This window comes from Pongo abelii, chromosome 10 (assembly GCF_028885655.2).
Source record: "Pongo abelii isolate AG06213 chromosome 10, NHGRI_mPonAbe1-v2.0_pri, whole genome shotgun sequence".
NCBI classification, from domain to species: domain Eukaryota; kingdom Metazoa; phylum Chordata; class Mammalia; order Primates; family Hominidae; genus Pongo; species Pongo abelii.
The window spans coordinates 54005163-54023298 of NC_071995.2; the positions used below are offsets into that span (position 1 = coordinate 54005163).

Consider the following 18136-nt stretch of genomic DNA (forward strand, 5'->3'; position numbering starts at 1 on the left):
GCTCGCAGCTTCTCGCTCTCGCCTGCCTGCCCGCTCCCTTGCTTGCTCGCGCTTTGGCTCGCCCTCTCCTCGAGGATCGAGGGGACTCTGACCACAGCCTGTGGCTGGGAAGGGAGACAGAGGCGGCGGCGGCTCAGGGGAAACGAGGCTGCAGTGGTGGTAGTAGGAAGATGTCGGGCGAGGACGAGCAGCAGGAGCAAACTATCGCTGAGGACCTGGTCGTGACCAAGTATAAGATGGGGGGCGACATCGCCAACAGTGAGTGCGGCCTCGGGGGTCGGGGGAATCAAGGCTGATAGGGAAGGGTAACAGGCTGGCCCCGAAGGGGCTGGAGCGGAGGGGTCATGCGGACTGAGCTACTGAGGGGCCCGCACCGGTCCGCTGGGGACGGCGTGGTGGGAAGACCCGGTGTCGCGCCTGGGACCTGAGCGGCCAGGCCCAGGCTGAAGTCTATGGAGGTGCGGGTCGGCGACCGGGATGAGCGCAGAGAGGGGACTCTGGCAGGCTCCGACCCGAGGCCGTTTGTTAGGCAGCAAGACGTGTTTTCTCTTGTTCCTATCCTTCATTCCCGATTTCTGCTTCCTCTGATTCTGGCAGCGGCGAGGCCACCTCGAAAAGGAAGCGCCCAGCTATTGGCGACAGAAGCGCCCCTCTGTTTTTGTAGCGTCTCCGGGGCGTCAGGAGCCAAGCCGGCACGTGTTGCTGGGTCCCCTTGCGGATGGCTGGCCCCCTTCTTCCTTCACTACTGTCCCTGACACCAGCTTCCCCACCACGTGCTTTGCTGGAGCCTTTCCTTCTTTACTTCAGCTCTTACCCTGGTGGGAGCCCCCTTCTACCCTTGGGCCAGCTAAGGGGACCGTTGGAGAGCACTCCTGGAGCTTCTAATACAAGTCTTGGAGATATATATGGCTTTTCTTGAAGTTACTCATTACTACCACCTTTCCAATCTGCAGATATCCTTAGTTAGCATTCACATTTGTTTTTCTCAGCGACTTGACAACTCAAATGTTTTGGAGTCTCTGTCTTATGCCAACTAGGCAAGCTTGTGAACATTACTGGAAAAGGGAGGACTGATTTTAGGATTTTCACAAGTCATCCTTATTCCAGGTGTGCTGTGGGTGAAAATCTGAGTTTTACCAGCTTTCGAAGAATCACCAAAACTGAGATATCAAAAATCAAGCCTGTGCTTTATATCACAGTGGACATTTAGTATCGTACCCTGGTTTTTGGTGCCTTTTAGTATTTGAGATACTAGTGGTTTGAATCAGAAAGTCTCTTTCTTACAGTTTATAACTTTGGCCTCATATTTCTTTTAGATAAGCCATGATCCCCCGAAATGAAACCCAGGGACCTTAGATTAAGTTCCCTTGGCTTATGCACTTGTTTATGAGGAAATAAGTCTATATAGATTGAGATTCCTAACACCTAATTAGAGTGTCTGAGAAAGGAATGCGGTAACATTTAACAGTGCATCGGCTTTGAGTCAGCAATTCTGTCTACCTTCTTGTCCCTGATGCCTATAAATTTCATCTAGTCTTTGCGTGTATGTGGGGATACCATGGCAAGAACCCTCTGAAGTTCATAACTCTGTCCTATCACACCAAAGGTAGCGTCTTTGGAAAGCCCGAGGCCTTGCCTAGGGAGATGGATTGTATATACCCAGTTGTCACATAATGTAAGGAAGAGAAGGGAATGTTGACCTTTCAGCCTCAGGGCAATGGCACTAGGGAGTGTTATAGAAACTCTTAAATTCAACTTCCAGGTATTCCTTGGGTGGTAACTAGACAATGAATACATACAAGGCTGACATGATGGGATTCTGTCCTCAGGGGTACTTCGGTCCTTGGTGGAAGCATCTAGCTCAGGTGTGTCGGTGTTGAGCCTGTGTGAGAAAGGTGATGCCATGATTATGGAAGAAACAGGGAAAATCTTCAAGAAAGAAAAGGAAATGAAGAAAGGTAAAAAAAAAAAAAAAAAATCCCTCACTAATTTCCCATTTGACCGTTACTTGATCCTATATGTTTTTATTTTTTTCACTGTAATGATGCAGTCCCCACCCCAGCTCTGGCTGAGGTATTTGGAAATTTGGAATGGCAAGTGGGATATAAGCAGTTTCCTACCTAATCCAAACTGATGAAACTTAAGCAAGACCCTGAAAAAATCCTTCTACATTTCTGAAGGGCACTAGGGCTCCTGGGAGACAGCAAGGCAGTAGGCTGATGATTCTTTCTTTACAGGTATTGCTTTTCCCACCAGCATTTCGGTAAATAACTGTGTATGTCACTTCTCCCCTTTGAAGAGCGACCAGGATTATATTCTCAAGGAAGGTGACTTGGTAAAAATGTAAGGTTAAACCGCTTTAAAGCATTTTTCTTTTTTTAAAGCATTTACAAAATGCCAGTTCCTAATGCAGTACTCTGATCTTGCCTTTCAGTGACCTTGGGGTCCATGTGGATGGCTTCATTGCTAATGTAGCTCATACTTTTGTGGTTGATGTAGCTCAGGTAGGTGGCCTGCTTTTGATCTCTGTTCAGCCTTGGGGGTGGAGGGAATGCACTGCCATTTGCTTCGTATCCCCACCCCCAATCACCACGTAAGTTGAGAGAGTCTCTAGAGAAGCAAAAGGAGAAAGGTTTTTGTTGTTGTTGTTGTTTTTACCGTCCTGTTCATTGGCTGGTCTTTGCATATGGGCTCACAGATATTAACCAGATAGCCAGCTGAGTTAACAGACTTTCCAGCAAGATAGTGATTGCATGTCCTTATCTACAGGGGACCCAAGTAACAGGGAGGAAAGCAGATGTTATTAAGGCAGCTCACCTTTGTGCTGAAGCTGCCCTACGCCTGGTCAAACCTGGAAATCAGGTAAGCTATTTTATCCAATTCCAAAGCTCGGTTGAACCAAAGATGCATTAGGCACCTATAGCTACTCTCTATGAAACTACCAATCTCCCCTACAGACCCCTTATAAAACAGCTTTTTAAAATTAGCTATATTTAGCTGGGCACAGTGACTCACATCTGTAATCCCATCACTTTGGGGGGCCAAGGTAGGAGGATAGCTTGAGGCTGGGAGTTCAAGACCAGCCTGGGAAACATGGTGAAACCCCATTTCTACAAAAAATACAAAAATTAGCTGGGCGTGGTAACGTGCCTGTATTCCCAGCTTCCAGGGAGGCTGAGGTGGGAGAATCACCTGAGCCTGGGAGATTGAGGCTGTGGTGAGCTATGATCATGCCACTGCACTCCAGCCTGGGCAACAATGAAACCCTGTCTCACAAAAGAAAAAGGAAAAATAAGCATTTGCTGTCCCCACAAAACAGATTAGAATGCCAGGTAAAGAAGGATGAACACTGGACTTAACATTATAGGCATGTGGTGGCACATGCTTGTAATCCCAGCACTTTGGGAGGCCAAGGTAGAAGGATTGCTTGAACCCAGGAGTTTGAGACCAGCTTGGGAACCATGGCGAGACCCGTCTCTACAAAAAGAAAAAAGAAAACCCAGGTTTATGACCAAGTTATTTCACTTAACAGTCATTTAACCTGGGGCAAATCATTTAACCTGAGACTCAGTTTCCTTGTCTTCTAGATTGGGATATCCATCTGCCCTGTTCACTTGCAAAATTTATTGAATTAGACCATCTTTGTGAAAGCACTGGGTAAAATGATATGCAGATACAGCTGGTCCTCAGCTTGATGCTACATTCAGTAGAAGCTATACTTTGAGTACCCGTACAACCATTCTGTTTTTCATTTTCCATATAGTATTCAGTAAATTGCATGAGATACTCCACACTATTATAAAATAGGCATGTGTTAGATAATTCTGCCCAACTGTAGGATAATGTTTTTTAAGTGCTTTGAGCACATTTAACATAGGCTAGGCTATGATGTTAGGTAGGTTTGGTGTATTAAATGCATTTTTGACTTAGTGATATTTTCAACTTATGAGTTTTTTGGAGATGTAACCCCATTGCAAGTTGAGTAGCATCTGTATAAAGTATTTTTAGATTGTAGGGATAATCAAGCTATGAAATGAAAAACCAGTGAATGAGAATCATTGGGACTTCATGGAGCATATTAGAATGCTCAGTTCTGCCAGGTGCGGTGGCTCATGCCTGTAATCCCAGTACTTTGGGAGGCTGAGGTGGGCGGATCACGAGGTCAGGAGATCGAGACCATCCTGGCCAACATGGTGAAACCCCGTCTCTTCTAAAAATACAAAAATTAGCTGGGCATGGTGTTGCGTGCCTGTAATCCCAGCTACTCAGGAGGCTGAAGCAGGAGAATAGCTTGAACCCGGGAGGCAGAGATTGCAGTGAGCCAAGATCACGCCACTGCACTCCAGCCTGGCGACAAAGCCAGACTCCATCTCAAAAAAAAAAGAACGCTCAGTTCTTTTATGCGTCTTATTCTCATTGTAGAGAACTTATTAGCTCCTGATATCTCACCTTTCATTTGATGTTGTACTTCTAGAACACACAAGTGACAGAAGCCTGGAACAAAGTCGCCCACTCATTTAACTGCACGCCAATAGAAGGTGAGAACAGGTAACAGGGTTGAGGGTCTAAGAATGAGTGGCTTTGCCAGGTGCGGTGGCTCACGCCTGTAATCCCAGCACTTTGGAAGGCTGAGGTGGGTGGATCACCTGAGGTCAGGAGTTTGAGACCAGCCTGGCCAACATGGTGAAACCCCGTCTCTACTAAAAATATAAAAATTAGCTGGGCATGGTGGTGGGTGCCTGTAATCCCAGCTACTTGGGAGGCTAAGGCGAGATAATCGCTTGAACCCGGGAGGAGGAGGTTGCAGTGAGCCAGGATTGCGCCATTGCACTCCAGTCTGGGCAATAAGAGCGAAACTCCCTCTCAAAAAAAAAAAAAAGAATGAGTGGCTTTGCAGAATTGAGGCTTTTGCTCCCTTGAAGATCTATCCTGGCTACAGTCCAGTCTAAGCCAGAAATCTCAGAGCCCTGTGTTTCCATAACCAGGTAGTTTTCTCACTGCCTACCCCTTCAAACTACTGAAGTGGGTGGATTTGGAAACCTTTTGGGGTACTGGATAGCTTGTTCCATAGGTTGTGTCCTGTCTACAGGTATGTTGTCACACCAGTTGAAGCAGCATGTCATCGATGGAGAAAAAACCATTATCCAGAATCCCACAGACCAGCAGAAGTAGGTGCCAACCCTACTTAGCACCTTCTACCACACAAGACTAGGCATCAGGTTTTTTTCTATACTCGTAACTGAATCTTGTCTGCCCTCTACTCCATGTTTTCAGGAGTGACCTGATGCTCTTAATATTCCCTTTCTCTAGGCCGGGCGCGGTGGCTCACGCCTGTAATCCCAGCACTTTGGGAGGCTGAGGCGGGTGGATTACCTGAGGTCACGAGTTCGGAACCAGCCTGACCAACATGGCGAAACCCTGTCTCTACTAAAAACTACAAAAATGAGCCAGGCGTGGTGGTTTGCACCTATAGTCCTAGCTACTTGGGAGGCTGAGGCAGGAGAGTTGCTTGAACCCGGGAGGTGGAGGTTGCAATGAGCTGAGATTGTGCCACTGCACTCCAGCCTGGGTGACAGAATGAGACTCTGTGTTAAAAAAAAAAAAAAAAAAAAAATTCCCTTTCTCTCTATTCCTTTTAGGAAGGACCATGAAAAAGCTGAATTTGAGGTACATGAAGTATATGCTGTGGATGTTCTCGTCAGCTCAGGAGAGGGCAAGGTGAGGAGAGTACCAGAGTTGGCAAAGAGGGGTGACTGAGAATGTTCACCAGACCAAATGTTACTTAAATTACTCTTTCAGGCCAAGGATGCAGGACAGAGAACCACTATTTACAAACGAGACCCCTCTAAACAGTATGGACTGAAAATGAAAACTTCACGTGCCTTCTTCAGTGAGGTGGAAAGGCGTTTTGATGCCATGCCGTTTACTTTAAGGTACTACACTTAGCAATGATAGTACTTGGAACCAGTCTGACTCACAGACCATACACCCAGGAACACTTTTTCCTCTCCCTTCCTGCCTAGACTTGTAGCGTGCACGTGCTCAGTCCCTCCCTCTCTCTCCCCATCTCCTTCTCACTGAAGGTAATGTAAAAGAGCAATCCTAAGCATGATTTCTGCCTGAGGGTAGGAGCTATTTTAAAATATGAGCAAAATGGTAAGACTTGATGGGGAGTTAAAGATACCTCTGAATATCATCTTCCCTGCCAGAGCATTTGAAGATGAGAAGAAGGCTCGGATGGGTGTGGTGGAGTGCGCCAAACATGAACTGCTGCAACCATTTAATGTTCTCTATGAGAAGGAGGGTGAGTTCTAAAAAGAGCTTCACTTTGGATTCCCTGATTATATGATATCCTTCCTGTAAATTCAGAAGAGCTAAGTATGACAAAGGAACTTTTTATCAAAACACATCTTCATTTTTGCCATAGGTGAATTTGTTGCCCAGTTTAAATTTACAGTTCTGCTCATGCCCAATGGCCCCATGCGGATAACCAGTGGTCCCTTCGAGCCTGACCTCTACAAGTCTGAGATGGAGGTCCAGGATGCAGAGCTAAAGGTTAGTATGGAATAGAAGGTGGTGAGTATGTACATGGTATCCTGCCTGGGAGTGAGGGCTAAATGCCAGCAAAGTCCTGAAAAGAGCTACAGTACTGAAAGTAACCCTTTATTTTTAATTTCCTCCACATTCCTCAAAATTTTTTTTCCTTCTTCCTGTTTTCCAGGCCCTCCTCCAGAGTTCTGCAAGTCGAAAAACCCAGAAAAAGAAAAAAAAGAAGGTGTGTTATTATGATCATCCCTCTCTGGCAGGGTGAACCTGATCCCTCTTTCTCCCACTGTGTTAAGTTGTAGTGGAATACGGATTTTTATACAGATGCTCCTCAACTTATATGATAGAACTTTGTCCCAGTAAATCCATCATAAATTGAAAATATCGTAAGTCAAAATGGATTTAAAAAAATATATATATTTTTTTTAAGAGACAGAGTCTCAAACTCCTGGCCTTGAACAGTCCTTCCACCTCAGCCTCCCAAACTGTTGGGATTACAGGCATGAGCTGCCATGCCCAGCCTTGTTTTGGCTGGGCACAGTGGCTCACGCCTGTAATCCCAGCACTTTGGGAGGCCAAGGCGGACGGATCACCTGAGGTCTGGAGTTTGAGATCAGCCTGACCAACACAGAGAGAAACCCCATCTCTACTAAAAATACAAAATTAGCTGGGTATGGTGGCACATGCTTGTAATCCCAGCTACTCGGGAGGCTGAGGCAGGAGAATTGTTTGAATCTGGGAGGCAGAGGTTGCATTGGGCCGAGATCGCACTGTTGCACTCCAGCCTCGGCAACAGGAGCGAAACTCTGTCTCAAAAAAAGAGATGATCTCACTGTGTCACCCAGGCTGACGTGTAGTGGCATGATCATAGCTCACTGTATCCTCAAACTCCTCCTGGGTTCAAGCGATTGTCCTGTCTTGACCTGCTGAGTAGCCACCACCATGCCTGGCTCAAAATGGCTTTGATATACCTTAACCTACCATGAACCTCAGAGCTTAGCCTGGCCTACCTTGAATGTGCTCAAAACATTTATTGAACAAATTATCATGTATTGAAATATCCATATTGCTTTCACACCATTGTGAAGTTGAAAAATCACAAGTTGGCCATTGTAAGTCAGAGACCTGTGTGTCTTTATTTCAGCTGTGACCCACAGGATTGAGATAACTTTATGGCTGGGTGTGGTGGTTCACACATATAATCCCAACAGTTTGGGAGGCCTAGGCAGGAGCATCACTTGAGCCCAGGAGTTCAAGATCAGCCCGGGCAACATGGTAAAACCTCATCTCTACAAAAAATACAAAAAAATCGTATGTTGTGGCATGTGCCTATAGTCCCAGCTACCTGGGAGGCTGAGGTGGGAGGATCACCTGAACCCAGGGAAGTTGTACCACTGCACTCCAGCCTGGGTGACAGAGTGAGACTGTCTCAGAAAAAAAAAATACTTTTATCTCTGGTCCTAGACACCCCCAAGTAGTTAGAAACTGACACGTCTTCTCCCTCTCCTTTCCTTGCATATAGGCCTCCAAGACTGCAGAGAATGCCACCAGTGGGGAAACATTAGAAGAAAATGAAGCTGGGGACTGAGGTGGGTCCCATCTCCCCAGCTTGCTGCTCCTGCCTCATCCCCTTCCCACCAAACCCCAGACTCTGTGAAGTGCAGTTCTTCTTCTCCACCTAGGAACGCCAGCAGAGCGGGGGGATCTCCCTGCCCCCACCCCAGTTCCCCAACCCACTCCCTTCCAACAACAACCAGCTCCAACTGACTCTGGTCTTGGGAGGCGAGGCTTCCCAACCACGGAAGACTACTTTAAATGAAAAAAAGAAATTGAATAATAAAATCAGGAGTCAAAATTCATCGTCTTCAAGCCCCTCTTTCTAGCCTTTTCTACTACTCTCTGCTTGGTCAAGGTTTGTGCCCTACTACAGAACAGGGCTAAATTAGCCACCACCACTGAAAACTCAGCCGAATTTTTTTATACCACTCTGATGTCAGCATTTTTCCATCTGTTTGGGGCTTTTTCCTCTTTTTTCCATTCTCCCCAAATATTTTATCTGGCTTCAAAATTAAGAGGATTATTTTTCAGATTGTTTTTATTCAGTGTGGCCGATTCCTCATCTGATTCAGGCTGTCCAGTCAGGCCCCTCCCATTTTAGGAGCTGGAGCCTTCATTTATGAAGAGATTCTCATCTATGAAATGGATCCTCATTTGTAAATCTTTTTTCTTCCATTTTCACAAAGCTGTAAAGAAATAATCCATCTCAACCTTACCCTTTTCTCTGGAGTCAGTGGGGTCTTTCCTCGCTCCATCTTACACAAACCTGAGCTGGAAGCTCAGCTGGTTTTGTTCCCTGTTTGAAATATTGTGATCTCCCTCCCTTGAAAGAAAAACCAAGAACCAGAGGATAGACTGACTGAAGACACAACTCCTGGCTTTCTGAAGCTATGGACTTGGATTGGATTGCTGGGGGTTTGTAGAGAAAGGTGACAAATTTCAGTACCTCTGGCATGCTGTCCCAGGAAACTAGGGCTCCCAGTAACTTATGAGGTTTTTAAACACATTGAAAATTACATGACATTAAAATAAATTTGGATTTGCTCATAATGATGTGCTTTGTATGCTGCTCTTATTTGATGGAGGTGGGGAGAATGTCAGTTGAAGTGGTATTGGAACTGTTCCTCCACAGTGCCATGCTCTACCTTCCCAAAATGAGGAATGTCTTGACTTGCAGAAGACACAAATCCTAGAATCTTTGATGATATAGTAAGTTACCTGCTGGAGTTGGGTGGTGTAATTTTCTAAGTAGAAACAGTCCTTACTGCTAAGATTTGTTTGGGGCTAGGACACTTAATGTGTACTGCAAAAACAGCACTGCAAGTGTTTATCTTGAATTCAAGAAGCCAGGAAGAATGTCTGGTACACTAGTTTTCAGGGCCAGACTAAGGTCAGATGGGTAATTAGTTTATCTTACTACATGTCAGGAATTGCTAAACTAGAGATAATACAAGTGAACAGAACTGAACACAGGTCAAATGTGTAATGATGTGTATCTGCCATTAAAATAGAGTAGTTTCAGTGCCCTAAAAATCCTCTGTGTTTTGCCTGTTCATCTCTCTCTCCTTGCTTACGCATTTGTCCAAAGGCAAAGAATGTAGAATGCCAAGAGTGAACCCTAGTGTAAACAAAACTATGGATTTGGGGTGATAATGGTATATCAACGTAGGTTCTATTGTTAACAAATGTACCACTCTGGCAGGGTGGAGTGATGTTTATAAAGGGGGAGGCTATATGTGTGGGAAATGTCTATACCTTTCTCAATTTTGCTGTGAACCTAAAACTGTTCTAAAAAATTAAGTCTATTAAAAAAAAGAAAGAAAAAACAGCCAAGTGCAGTGGCTCATGCCTGTAATCCAGCACTTTGGGAGGCTGAGGCAGGCAGATCACCTGAGGTCAGGAGATCAAGACCAGCCTGGCCAACATGGTGAAACCCCATCTCTACTAAAAATACAAAAAGCCAGGCTTAGTGGCGGGCACCTGTAATCCCAGCTACTTGGGAGACTGAGGCAGGAGAATCTCTTGAACCCAGGAGGCGGAGGTTGCAGTGAGCCAAGATCGCGCCACTGCACTCCAGCCTGGGTGACAAGAGTGAGATTCCGTATTAAAAGCAAGCAAACAAAACAAAATTTCCCTCAAAGAGCTTATAGACTAGTTGGCAATCGTTAGTTGAAATCTTGGTGGAATTGATACAAAATAATTCTGCTAGGATTTTTTTTTTGTTTCAAAAAAATTGTCATATATATTTGGGTGGTGACAATACTACAACTACTTAGAAGGAACCTAATTTTAAAAATGTTTTTCAGGGATTGAAAGTGAAATGCTATCCTGGAATATAATAAAGAGAAACCACAAAAAAAGAGGGATTGTAACAATCACATACAAAATGTTACAGTATTTTAAACTATAAGATGAAGTCTCTATAGGGAAAGGGTTCTTTTTCATCCCCCATTAACTCAAAAGTTTCCTGTAGCCAAATCTTAGGGGATCCGGTTGTTTTCCAGTGCTTCTCACCTGAGCATACAATCAAACTGGGAAGTTCTTTATCTTAACACCAAATGTCATACTTTCCCTAGATTTAGCTAATTTTCTCCCTATGTCCGTTGGTTCGCTCTTCACCCCTAGAGAATCACTGCATAAGTCACTGCAGCCTTGACTTCCTGGGCTCGAGATTCCCCCACCTCAGCCTCCCAAAGTGCTGGGATTACAGGCATGAGCCACCGTGCCCAGCCCGCTGACGTATTTTCTGAACAAATGATGCATTGTAGCCAGGAATCTCTAGTGATATTTTGTTTCAGGCATCGTGGGGAAAGACTATAATCAGCTATTTTATTCTTGAAATTTAGGAAAAATAATTGCTCTGTCTTAAAACAGTGAGAGAATATTTTTTGAAGTATGGCAGCTTTTCCGAATCCCCACTTTATATCTTCCTATGTTCTGAAATCTTAGGACCTTCGATGGTTCCGGAATCGAATCACCCTGCAGCAATTTATTTTAGAAAATAAAGCAAACCGGCTGGGCGCGGTGGCTCATGCTTGTAATCCCAGCACTTTGCGAGGCCGAGGCGGGCGGATCGCTTGAGCTCAGGAGTTCGAGACCAGCCTGGGCAACACGGCGAAACCTCGTCTCTACTAAAAATACAAAAATTAGCCAAGTGGCGCGCGCCTGTTGTCCCAGCTGCTCGGGAAGCTGTGGAGGGAGAATCGCTTGAACTCAGGAGACGGAAATTGCGGTGAGCCGAGATCGCGTCACTGCACTCCAGCCTGGGTGACACAGTGAGATCCTGTCTCAAAAAAGAAAAAAATAAAGAAAGAAAAGAAGGCAAACCAGTAAAACAAGAATTTCTGTACAGTCCGCGCCTATCCATAGCAAAATGGAGGACTTCTCCAGGGAACTGCAACTCCCAAAAAGCAATGCGAGGGAAGGTGGAGGTCGCTATTTTTTCCCCGTCTGCACCTCTAGGTCCAATATTGGAAATAGGTGCTGACGTTTAAATAACACAGCGTCCTCATACTAAATCTGGGGGGGAATTGGTAACTCGAAAACCAAATACTCGGTCTTCCGAGAGAACTAACTCAACCTACTCCTCTACAAGAAGGTCCGAAACCATTGTTACGCCCATTGGGTAGCCCCGCCCTTGGTGGGGGAAGGGCGCGAAAGCGGAAGTGACGACACCCGGCGCTCCGTTAAATAGCCGTAGACGGAACTTCGGCTTTCTCTCGGCTTTAGCGCCATTTTCTTGGGTAAGTGTTTTTGGTTCCTGTGCTCGGATTCCGTGTACAATCCATAGACATCTGACCTCGGCACTTACCATCATCACAGCAAACTAACTGTAGCCTTTCTGTCTTTCCTTGTAGAAACCTCTGCGCCATGAGAGCCAAGGTGAGCGGTTCCTGGTAGTAAGCTTGGGAACGTAGGAGTTGGCGAGTAGTAGGGGGGAGACTAAGGCAAGTCCGCCATACCTCCTGAACTACTGGGTTTCAAGGGTGCCCAAGAACTGGTGGGAGAGAAAAGGTAGTTTGTGAGAGAGCTAGCGGTTAAGTGCTATGGGTACAGAGGGTGGGATTAGAAAAGGGTGGAATTCTGATTTTATGTTGGGAGGGTGTCCAAGTTACTGATGTAGTTGTTCCGACCAATCTTTCATACTTCTTGGTTAAGAATCTGTACGGTTCTAAAGAGTGCACTTCATATTCCTCCTAAGCCTACTAATAAGCTTCATCTCTTCTTTTTTTAAAAAAATTATCTGCTGCTTGTGATCGGTTGCTAGTGGAGGAAGAAGCGAATGCGCAGGTATGTTGAGACTTTGCTAGCCCAGGAGGAGGGAAGTTCCTTGGACAAAACTTAGGAGAAACATTTGGTTTGGAAATCTTAAAAGATCTTTAGAAGGAAAACGTTTGAGTGTTTTCTTCCTAGAGCCAAGGATTGAACAGAACAGAGGACGATAGAACCGTAGTGCTTGTTCATTTTACCACCTCATTCTTTATATGGACGTTTGATTTAATGTGGGAGGGAAAGACAACTCTGGTTTGAGGATAGGTGTATTCCATTCCTGTGTCTGCTTTTCAGGCTGAAGCGCAAAAGAAGAAAGATGAGGCAGAGGTCCAAGTAAACCGCTAGCTTGTTGCACCGTGGAGGCCACAGGAGCAGAAACATGGAATGCCAGACGCTGGGGATGCTGGTACAAGTTGTGGGACTGCATGCTACTCTACTGTCTAGAGCTTGTCTCAATGGATCTAGAACTTCATCGCCCTCTGATCGCCGATCACCTCTGAGACCCACCTTGCTCATAAACAAAATGCCCATGTTGGTCCTCTGCCCTGGACCTGTGACATTCTGGACTATTTCTGTGTTTATTTGTGGCCGAGTGTAACAACCATATAATAAATCACCTCTTCCGCTGTTTTAGCTGAAGAATTAAATCGTCTTGTCTATTATGTTTTTTATGGTTCCATCGGGTGGGGGTTTTCTGTCATTACAGTTTGCCCTGTCAGTACCTGTGCTATGGAGGGTATCAAAGCTATAAAGGCAACAGCCTGGGTTATGTGGTGTGGTTTGCATCTCGCTGGAGTTGGATGGGATATGGTACATCTCTGGAGGCAGGTTTTAGGTTTCGCGGGTTATTTGGGGCCAATACTGGTACCGCCCCTTTCCAGGAGGCCTGCCTTGGCGACTACCGCTTCGTAGACCACGTCGTCCCTTTGGGTTGGGTTGCCATGGTGACACGCAAAGCGTGCTGGGAACTTCCTGCGGCATGTCGCACGCGTACTTCGTACACCACAGAGTATAGTTCCGGGTCTGGGGGCTAGAGCGTCACTTCTTCCGCAGGAAGCGGAAGAGCGATCGGGTAGGCGGCTCTTTGTCGAAGCTAGAGGACCGGCAGGCGGCAGCAGCAACTACGGCGGCGGCGGCAGGTGAGGGAGGCGGGAGACTTAGGTGGAGGCCGCGCCCGGAGGGGAGGAGTCGGGGCCGGCCCAGCGGCTGGGCTCGGCCGGGCCACACAAGGCCCCCCAGAACCGAGCTGGCTCGTCCTCACACCCCAGGGCAGTGCCCCTTTTCTGAGTGACCCCGCATCGCGAGCAAACGCCAGCTTCGTGACGTCACAACCCTGCCCATCCCCTCAGCTTGATGACACCTGGAGCTCCAGCTCCCCGCTTCACTTCGCGCGCCCTTAGTGTCCCATTCACGTAGCCCACGGCTGAGCGCCGGCGGCACTGCACGGAACCTGCCAAGCTAGAAGACTTGCTGCGGGAAAACTCCTAGGACTTCTTTCGCAAACTCTAGGGTGTTGGGAAGCGTCACAATCACTGCCTTCAAGTCTAATCGGCCATCCCAATGCACTGTCAGACGCTGCCCTTTTAAGGTTCCTCACTAGCTATTACTAACTCCAACCCTTAGCCGGGCTCTGACCCTCACATCCTCTTTCATCTTGAGGCAGGGCGCCCCGCACTCTTTGTTCACTCAGGGCTGGTTTTCCAACCCATCCTCCCAGTCCCTCCGAATTAGTTTTATCTCTTACTCTTCTTACTGGCAACTTCTCCCTTGGAGAGGTGAAGTTCAATTTGAACCCTGAGGAAATCCTGACGTTCCCGAAGCTTTGCCGTTTTGTCAGATTTCTTTCCTGTGACAACCACCCCATAGTCCTCCACTCTTACTCCTTCTTCCACCCAAGTCTCTGTTTTTCTTCCTGCTCAGAACCCAGCAGTGATGTGGAGGTGGAGACCCACAGGAGCCCCGGACTTCACCTGAGCTACCTCAGGTATCAATTCTGGGAGAGTTGGGTGGGGAGGAGCATCATAACATTATCTGCTGCTGGTGCGACTTGCAACGTGAGCCAGGCTTGGATAGATGGCATTTGTACTTCACCCGGTCATTCCCCTTTACTAAAAGTTTGTATCTTCTTTTACCACTTCTTTCCTTGATTGCTTCTATTCTAGGACTACCTCTCTTTAGAGGAGGAGGACCCTCTTACAGATTCTCTTGTAACTCTGGCCTCTGGTTTGGTTAGTTCATTTTAGGGAGATCTGAAGGCAAAGTCACAGCAGTGGGGTGGGGGTGGGTCAAGGCCAAAGTAATCAGGAAAGATTCCCTTATGCTCAAAGGGAACAATATGAAGTTTTCCTATTTCAGCAGCAGGGGGAGCCTGAACACCGCATAGGAAAGGTTTGGGAGGTCAGACACGTGGTAGCAGGGACTCCAGGTCTTACTGGGGGTGGAGAGAGGGGAGGGCTAGAACCAGGGCAGTGGACTGACATTCCAAAGCTCTCTTGGGAAATAGGAGACTTAAAAAGCTTTTATGGAGTCTATAAATAAAGAGGATCTTTATGGGTTGAGGAATGGTGTGGTTGGATGTCAGTGGGATCTTCACATAGGGGAGTAGGAAGGGGGTGGGGAATGGGGAAAGGTCACTTGTTCCTGTGAAATTAACTCCTTCCCACTTGACCTTATCACAAATGGTTTGTCCTGGGAAATCTAGAAGTGGAGACTCTAACTTAGAACTCCTACCCTGAAATAGAGGGGGCTGACCTCTCTGCGGTTGACAGTGATGACGGCTGGGAGGGAATACTAAAATATGACAGGTTTTGAGACTCCCCTCAAGCTGGTGACACCAGTCTCTTCACCCAGGATTTCTTGGCTTCTAGAGATTTGATGTGTACACAGCCCTCACCTGAGGAAAAGGAAAAGGGGTTAAGGAAGTTTTGTTACCAGTGTCCCATCTTCTACAGCCCTAGTAGCTCAGTAGCCCATCTTGGGCACTATTTCCAGTCCTCCCAGACTATTCAGATACTGACTGCAGTTTTAATTTCACTTCCACAACTTTAATAAGGTCAGCTCAGAAGGAAAGATGAAATCCAACACTATTTTTTCCCTGCTCCCTCCTGGGCCTATCATCATTAGTGAAATAAGGTGGCTTCACCCCAACTCCTTCCCTCCTCCGTTAGCCAGGCAAGTGTGAATCATTCTGACCCAGACCATGTGCACAAAAGCCTGGGAGGGACTTTTGATGAGTCAGACATTTCAGCCAGAATTCTTATCCCTTAGATTCTCCATCTCTAAAGCCATTGCCCCTCTGGGCTGCCTGCTTTATAGTCAGGAAGAGTGGGATCTCCCTGGAGGACTCCTGTTTGATACAGTTCTCCTCTTTTGTAGTGGTCACCAAGAGTGGCAAGATAAAGAAAACCCTGAGTTGGGCGGGACCAGGATGCCTGACCGGGACAGCTATGCCAACGGTACCGGGAGCAGCGGTGGAGGCCCTGGAGGCGGTGGCAGCGAGGAGGGCAATGGCGCAGGGGCAGGGAGTGGCGGGGCCAGCTCAGATGCCATCTGTAGAGACTTCTTGAGGAATGTGTGCAAGCGCGGCAAGCGTTGCCGATATCGCCACCCAGACATGAGCGAGGTGTCCAACTTGGGGGTGAGCAAAAACGAGTTCATCTTCTGCCATGACTTCCAGAACAAGGAGTGTAGCCGCCCAAATTGCCGTTTCATCCATGGCTCCAAGGAAGATGAGGACGGCTATAAGAAGACAGGAGAGCTTCCCCCACGGCTGAGGCAGAAAGTAGCAGCTGGCCTTGGCCTTTCACCGGCTGACCTACCAAATGGCAAGGAGGAGGTCCCTATCTGCCGTGACTTTCTCAAGGGTGACTGTCAGAGAGGAGCCAAGTGCAAGTTCCGTCACCTGCAACGGGATTTTGAGTTTGATGGTCGGGGTGGAGGAGGCACTGGTGGGGGCTCAACAGGCTCAGTCCTCCCAGGACGACGTCATGATCTCTATGATATCTATGACCTTCCTGACAGGGGCTTTGAGGACCATGAGCCAGGCCCAAAACGCCGGCGAGGTGGATGCTGCCCCCCTGATGGCCCTCATTTTGAGTCATATGAATATAGCTTGGCTCCACCGCGAGGGGTGGAGTGCAGACTGCTAGAGGAGGAGAATGCCATGCTCAGGAAGCGGGTAGAGGAGTTAAAGAAGCAGGTCAGTAACCTGCTGGCCACCAATGAGGTATTACTGGAACAAAATGCTCAGTTCCGCAATCAGGCCAAGGTCATAACCCTGAGCTCCACTGCACCAGCGACTGAGCAGACTCTGGCCCCCACTGTGGGCACTGTTGCCACTTTTAACCATGGCATTGCCCAGACTCACACTACTCTCAGCAGCCAAGCTCTACAGCCTCGTCCAGTGTCCCAGCAAGAACTGGTGGCCCCTGCTGGAGCTCCAGCTGCTCCCCCAACTAATGCTGCACCTCCTGCTGCTCCACCACCCCCACCCCCACACTTGACCCCAGAGATCACGCCACTGTCAGCTGCCCTGGCTCAAACAATTGCCCAGGGAATGGCACCCCCACCTGTCTCCATGGCTCCTGTGGCTGTATCTGTGGCTCCTGTGGCCCCTGTGGCTGTATCGATGGCCCAACCCTTGGCAGGAATCACAATGAGCCACACCACCACTCCCATGGTGACTTACCCTATCGCTTCCCAGAGCATGCGCATCACGGCCATGCCACACTGATGGGGCTAATGGACACTCCCCTGGTATAGCCTCGCAGGGCTGGGGTCAGGGGGCCCTTGTCCACTCACCTAGCCTTCCCCAGCCCTGTCTGAAGGGCTCCTTTGAGAACTAGGACAAGAGACTACAAGGAGTATGTCCTGAGGAGGGGTTGGGATGGTGTCTTTTCTCTCACCTCCCTTTTATGAGGGTCCTCTTGTCCATCTTCAAGCCTCACAGTGGGGGCTTGCAGAGGAGTGCAGACTGAAGCCAGCAGAGAGGAAGGACTGACTGAGGGGCTGTGTCCTTTTATGGGAATTCGGGAACATCCCTCGTCTTGTCCTGTCTTCTGCACAGCACAGGTTCCAGCACTGGTTTTGGAAGAAAAAAATACCCTGCCCACAGAGAAAGCCAGGAAAGATTGGGAAGTGGGTGGTCAGGAGAGAAGGCCTGATAGGAGCCTTCAGACAATTTGGGTCCTGGTTGGTTGGGTTGGACAGTAACAGGAATTGCTTCTGGGCCCTAGGAAGGCTGGGACCATAGTGCTCCAGCCCAAAGTCTAGGGGAGCATTCATTACCCTAGTTTGACCTGAAAATCCATAGGGCAGGGCCCACTACTTTCCAAAGAAATAAAAGAACAATTATTTTTAACAAATGGAGGCAGTGAAAACTTGCTTAGATATTCCGTGTGGAAGATGGGAGCAGTAAATAGATCTCATGCCAAAATGGGATAAAGACCCCAGCCTCACATAGCCTTGGTAAGATGGACAGAAGCCAGTGAAGAAGGATAGGGACCCAGAACAAGACCAAATGGGGCTTTGGGGAAGGCACTTTATGGGGTAAAAGCTTTGGAGCCACCTAGTCTAGTTTAAAAATAGTGCCATCTGTTTCTGGTCTCTGTCTGTATGTGCTATTCCCAGGTTGCCTTAGTAACCAGGGCTCCTAGGGTCATTTAGCAGGGCAGGCAGTAAGGAGAGTGTATTTGCTGAGAAATGGGGATGGGATGTTACATAGTTGACAGATCCTTATTCAAACAGCAGGACAGGTGGAGTT

At 47.6% G+C, this 18136-nt stretch overlaps 3 protein-coding genes across 4 annotated transcripts; all 3 read left to right on the forward strand.

Moving 5' to 3' along the window:
* The first annotated feature begins 20 nt into the window (after nucleotides 1–20).
* PA2G4 (proliferation-associated 2G4) lies at nucleotides 21–9153 on the forward strand. The gene is given in 13 exon segments (NM_001131245.1): nucleotides 21–258; nucleotides 1830–1958; nucleotides 2238–2343; nucleotides 2435–2504; nucleotides 2770–2862; nucleotides 4475–4538; nucleotides 5090–5168; nucleotides 5640–5718; nucleotides 5800–5933; nucleotides 6210–6304; nucleotides 6428–6555; nucleotides 6722–6775; nucleotides 8069–9153. Coding segments are annotated over 13 exon segments (1185 nt in total). The 5' UTR covers nucleotides 21–170; the 3' UTR covers nucleotides 8135–9153.
* A 2666-nt stretch (nucleotides 9154–11819) lies between these two features.
* On the forward strand, nucleotides 11820–13014 carry RPL41 (ribosomal protein L41). Its single transcript, NM_001131169.2, is given in 3 exon segments — nucleotides 11820–11985; nucleotides 12371–12393; nucleotides 12670–13014. Coding segments are annotated over 3 exon segments (78 nt in total). The 5' UTR covers nucleotides 11820–11973; the 3' UTR covers nucleotides 12713–13014.
* Nucleotides 13015–13120: 106 nt separating this feature from the next.
* ZC3H10 (zinc finger CCCH-type containing 10) lies at nucleotides 13121–17738 on the forward strand. 2 transcript variants are annotated; one of them, XM_054527293.2, is made up of 3 exons: nucleotides 13121–13963; nucleotides 14296–14359; nucleotides 15751–17738. In XM_054527293.2, exon 3 carries the CDS (start codon nucleotides 15803–15805, stop codon nucleotides 17105–17107), a length of 1305 nt encoding a protein of 434 aa, XP_054383268.1. In that variant the 5' UTR covers nucleotides 13121–13963; nucleotides 14296–14359; nucleotides 15751–15802; the 3' UTR covers nucleotides 17108–17738. The 2 variants fall into 2 exon arrangements, with proteins under 2 accessions (XP_054383268.1, XP_024111819.1); XM_024256051.3 differs by having other exon boundaries at nucleotides 13121–13514.
* The last annotated feature ends 398 nt before the right edge of the window (nucleotides 17739–18136 follow it).